Here is a 4,690-nt window from a genome sequence, read left to right as displayed (position 1 = left end):
TGACATGACATGTCACATTGCAGGCATTGATCTGGCCCGGAATTGTCCGCCATTCTTTTTTTCATATCTTCAATATATACTACAAAAGTCATTGTTTAATGGTTCGTTTTGCTGATCTGAGCCAAAGTTCACAAGTGCTAAATGTTTAATACACTGTTGTATTTAATACTTAATACCTTCCTAATGGTCCTTTAATTGTTTTTGTCTAGTGCAAACACCAACTTGATAGAAAGGGACATGTGTTTGTTAAAAGAAAATGTAGGGCCCTAGAAGGATTTTAAAGATTTATTTTAGGTAGCAGGTTTTGCAGGCATTGATCTGGCCCGGAATTGTCCGCCATTATTTTTTTCATATCTTCAATATACTACAAAAGAAATTGTTTGATGGTTCGTTTTGCTGATCTGAGCCAAAGTTCACAAGTGCTAAATGTTTAATACACTGTTGTATTTAATACTTAATACCTTCCTAATGGTTCTTTAATTGTTTTTGTCTAGTGCAAACACCAACTTGATAGAAAGGGACATGTGTTTGTTAAAAGAAAATGTAGGGCCCTAGAAGGATTTTAAAGATTTATTTTAGGTAGCAGGTTTTGCAGGCATTGATCTGGCCCGGAATTGTCCGCCATTATTTTTTTCATATCTTCAATATACTACCAAAGTAATTGTTTAATGGTTCGTTTTGCTGATCTGAGCCAAAGTTCACAAGTGCTAAATGTTTAATACACTGTTGTATTTAATACTTAATACCTTCCTAATGGTTCTTTAATTGTTTAGTGCAAACACCAACTTGATAGAAAGGGCCCTAGAAGGATTTTAAAGATCTTTTTAGGTAGCAGAAATAACAATTTGTTGCTGGGTGAAAAATAATTGTGTGGAAAAATAACATTTGGAACAAATACTTTTTGTCATGTTTTGCATTTGATGTTCCATTCACTGTTTTGTACCTGTTCTTTGATGGTAACTAGATTAAACCTTCGGTTGAAGTGTCATTCAAAGATGTGTTTGTTTTGTTGCCGTGCCCAAACAGCAGGGCTCCAAACGTGGCTATGTTGGCTGGCCAGTTGGCCCATTGATCAGTCCGTACCTTACAGTCTATGGTCCGTACACCACTTCAAACATTGATCTTTTGGTTATCCCTAGGCCTTTTCTCTAGTGCGAGCAACATATGGCCTGCCCTGAGGCCAGCTGTAACTGCCAGTGGACCATCTCACTCAAGCCCATGGCATCTTCAAATAAAACATTGAATTATTTATTAACAGTTTGCAGAATCACAGTACATTTCAAGCACAACTCAATACAAAAAATGTCAACTGTGATTGGATGACCAATAAAGCACTCTGCTTGTTTACAAGAGGGTCCACCATGTTCAATTCATCATAACATTTAGAGACATACAAATATACACTTCTATATAGCCAAAACAGGAAATCATCATCAGAAGGGAGGTAAAAAGCGGTCCTTCCTGACTCGGACTCCACAGATTGGCAGGTGAACAAACACGCATGTGTTCACTCAGAACTTAAGTGTTGAAACCAAGGCCACAAGATGGCAGCATTGTTTCTTTTTCGCCTCATGCCGTGGTGATCTGAATCAATTTTAAGAAACTATTAACTAACCATCAAATTTGACATGTGTACTACAGATGTAGGCTACACCATTTTAGAGAATCCCCTTTAAAGTCAAATTTATATCGCAAATTTCATACCAGGGAAACTAAATTTGATTTACATTTAAAAACAATCCCACAAACGTGCCAAAATAGCCTGTTTTCAGATAATTGGAGTGGAGACTGGAGTAAAATTACATTATTAGTCTCTATTATGTAATATGTATATGTAGTGGAGTAAAACATTGGAAATACTCCAGTAAAGTGTAAGTACCTCAAAATTATACTTAAGTTAAGTGCTTAAATATCAGGTAAATATATGTAGTTTACTAGTTACTTAGTTAGAAAACATACACTCACATTGCCAAAGCAAGTGTCAAAATATAGCATTTTGTATGTACACTACAGCATTTTGTAAACATGTATATCACATGTTTTAAACAAGTAGGTTTTTTTGCAGTATTAAACTTTGGGACAAAATAGCAGCATATTTTCTCAAGACTTTAATTCAACCATTGCTATGAGCATGCGAAGCTTGCACTGGCCTTCCACGTGGCCACTGTGTACGGAAGTGTGTGCAGTGTTTTGGTTGTTTCCGGTTGGCGAACGGTTTTTGCAATTTAGCATACTCTTTGATACAGTGCATACATACAGTCGTGGTGGTGGTGGAGACGAGAGGCACGGTGGTGGAAAATGTCTCATCAACGAGGTGAAATGTGTCAGATGATGGAGTCCGTGCGTCTGTCGATACATGACATGAACATAGCCCAAATTTTTTGATTCTCGTAGAGGTTTTTTTCGATTCAATCGAAAAAAACCTCTACGAGAATCAAAAAATTTGGGCTAACATGAACACATGATGACGGTGGGAGAGGAGATTGTGTGTGTTTTAGTCAAACAGCGTGGTGTTGATTTACAGTGTCAGCTGAAGCTGACATGTTGAAGTTGAAGCTGACAGCTGAAGCTACATGTTTGATACAATATATACTTAACAATATCCATACCAATATTATATTATAGTCCGTCAGTGGCGTTTCTACAGGGGGGCCAATGCCCCCCAGTCCAGATTGGCCAGTAGTAGGCCTACCCTACCAGTATTTGTTTAACAAATGTTAAATTTATAAGTTCTCCATGATTATTGTACATGTTCAAATTCATTGAATAGTTAATAGAAATACAAGGTAATATATGCATGCAGAAGACATTATAATGCTCAACAGCTAAGTATTTCTTTGTTTGTTGTTTGTTTGTTTTTCAAGCATCACTTTAATAGGCGACTATTTGTTGTACATCTAGGGGAGGGGTTGAAAAATGAAGTGCCCCCCCTGCTGCTGCTGCTGCTGCCTGGAGAGTGGAGACGGCAGTGTAGTCCGTATGTTGGATACAAAAGATTAAAACAAGGTAATGTAAAACAATTTCATTTGTGAGGCGCTCGGGTGGCGCAGTGGAAAAGTATCTGTTTGTTTACTGTATGTAAATGGATGATCATTTATTAGCTTCATCAATCACCATCCAGACATTTGGATCCGGCCTTACAGTGGCTTTCACAATTCAGACATTATGAATGTGATTAGATTATTCATTATTGTGTCATAGTGACAGTTTTCTCTCTCTCTCTCTCTCTCTCTCTCTCCCCTCTCTCTCTCTCTCTCTCTCTCTCTCTCTCTCTCTCTCTCTCTCTCTCTCTCTCTCTCTCTCTCTCTCTCTCTCTCAGTATTGAATCAGTCAGTCTACAGTGTGGAAGGAATCTCAGCCAAGCGTCCAGATGGACAAACTGCTCAAACTGTTTTTTATTTCCACGGTAAGAAATGTTAAACTTGATTGCATTCATGTTGTTTTTAAAGGGCCAAATGTTGCCATATTAGCCTATAGTAGAATTTGAGAAACAGACATTTGTGAGGACAATCTTCCTGGTTGTTTTGTGGAGTGATTTGGAAAATATTCACGTAAGGATTGGATATATTGCTATGCCTATATATGCATACCTAGTTGTGTTTGTCATTGTACAGTACAATCTCTCGTCTGTGTGTGTGTGTGTGTGTGTGTGTGTGTGTGTGTGTGTGTGTGTGTGTGTGTGTGTGTGTGTGTGTGTGTGTGTGTGTGTGTGTGTGTGTGTGTGTGCGTGCGTGCGTGCAGCTAGTGTGTGTGTCCTGCTGGCATGATCTGGACAACAGTGAGTTTGACTGCTGGCCTCTGGAAGACCCTGATGACCAGAACATGATCAACTGTGGAGGTACCTGTCTGTCTTTCTGTCGTCCGTCCGTCCGTCCGTCCTTCTGTCTGTCTGTCTGTCTGTGGTCTGTTCACATGATGAACTGTGCTTATATTTCTGATCTAGCTTTGGAGGATGGCTGTGTTACTGCAACTTATTTCCTATTGCTCGTATTTAATTTAGGCATGTAGGTTATGTAATGGTCTGTATCACCTTGCAGTGCTTAATAAAGGACTCTTTAAAATCAAGTCTCTCTCTCTGTCTCTGTGTCTCTGTGTCTCTCTTTCTCAGGTCTAGAGATGTCCTGGGTGGTCAGGCCTCCAGAGACAGTGAAGAGTGGAGAGGTGTTCCTGGTGGTTTATTCAGTGACAGCTCAGGACTCATTCTACCAGTGGGCTGTGGATCATCACATCTTCACTCACACGTACGTACGGTCCGAGATATTCCACCTTTTTAGGGCGGCCATCAGGCTGCAGGCTCTGAGCCACTACATACACACTCACTCAATAACTCACTCAATCACTCACTCACTCACTCAATCAATCAATCAATCAATCAATCAATCAATCAATCAATCAATCAATCAATCAATATATACAAATCTATACAAACGGATCAAACAGTGGTTGAAAAAAGTATACTCAAACAAAGTAAAAGTATCAATACTGTAGTGTGTGTGTGTGTGTGTGTGCGCGTGTGTGTGTGTGTGTGTGTGTGCGTGCGTGTAGTTCGATAGTAGACGGTGTTTCAGCCAGAGTGTTCTGTGAGCGTCATGAATGTCCCTCTAACTGGAGAGACGCGGATGAGAACAACTGTTGCATTCACCACGCAAACGTACACTCCTGTCCTCTGGGATTCATGGTACTGTACACG

General features: G+C 39.6%; 1 protein-coding gene across 1 annotated transcript in view; it reads left to right on the top strand.

Annotated features, from left to right (window-relative positions):
• Positions 1–3,329: 3,329 nt before the first annotated feature.
• LOC308334977 (atrial natriuretic peptide receptor 1) overlaps positions 3,330–4,690 on the top strand; it is a 14,312-nt gene continuing 12,951 nt past the window's right edge. Inside the window, exons 1-4 of the mRNA XM_080791889.1 lie at positions 3,330–3,406; positions 3,742–3,838; positions 4,109–4,241; positions 4,546–4,678. Coding sequence (XP_080648015.1) covers positions 3,371–3,406; positions 3,742–3,838; positions 4,109–4,241; positions 4,546–4,678 — 399 coding nt within the window. The 5' untranslated portion in view covers positions 3,330–3,370. The remainder of the gene's footprint in view (positions 3,407–3,741; positions 3,839–4,108; positions 4,242–4,545; positions 4,679–4,690) is intronic.

The sequence above is a fragment of the Protomyctophum bolini genome (genome assembly GCF_963924005.1).
Source record: "Protomyctophum bolini genome assembly, chromosome: 20".
NCBI lineage: Eukaryota > Metazoa > Chordata > Actinopteri > Myctophiformes > Myctophidae > Protomyctophum > Protomyctophum bolini.
This window is presented reverse-complemented; position numbering and strand designations above follow the sequence as displayed.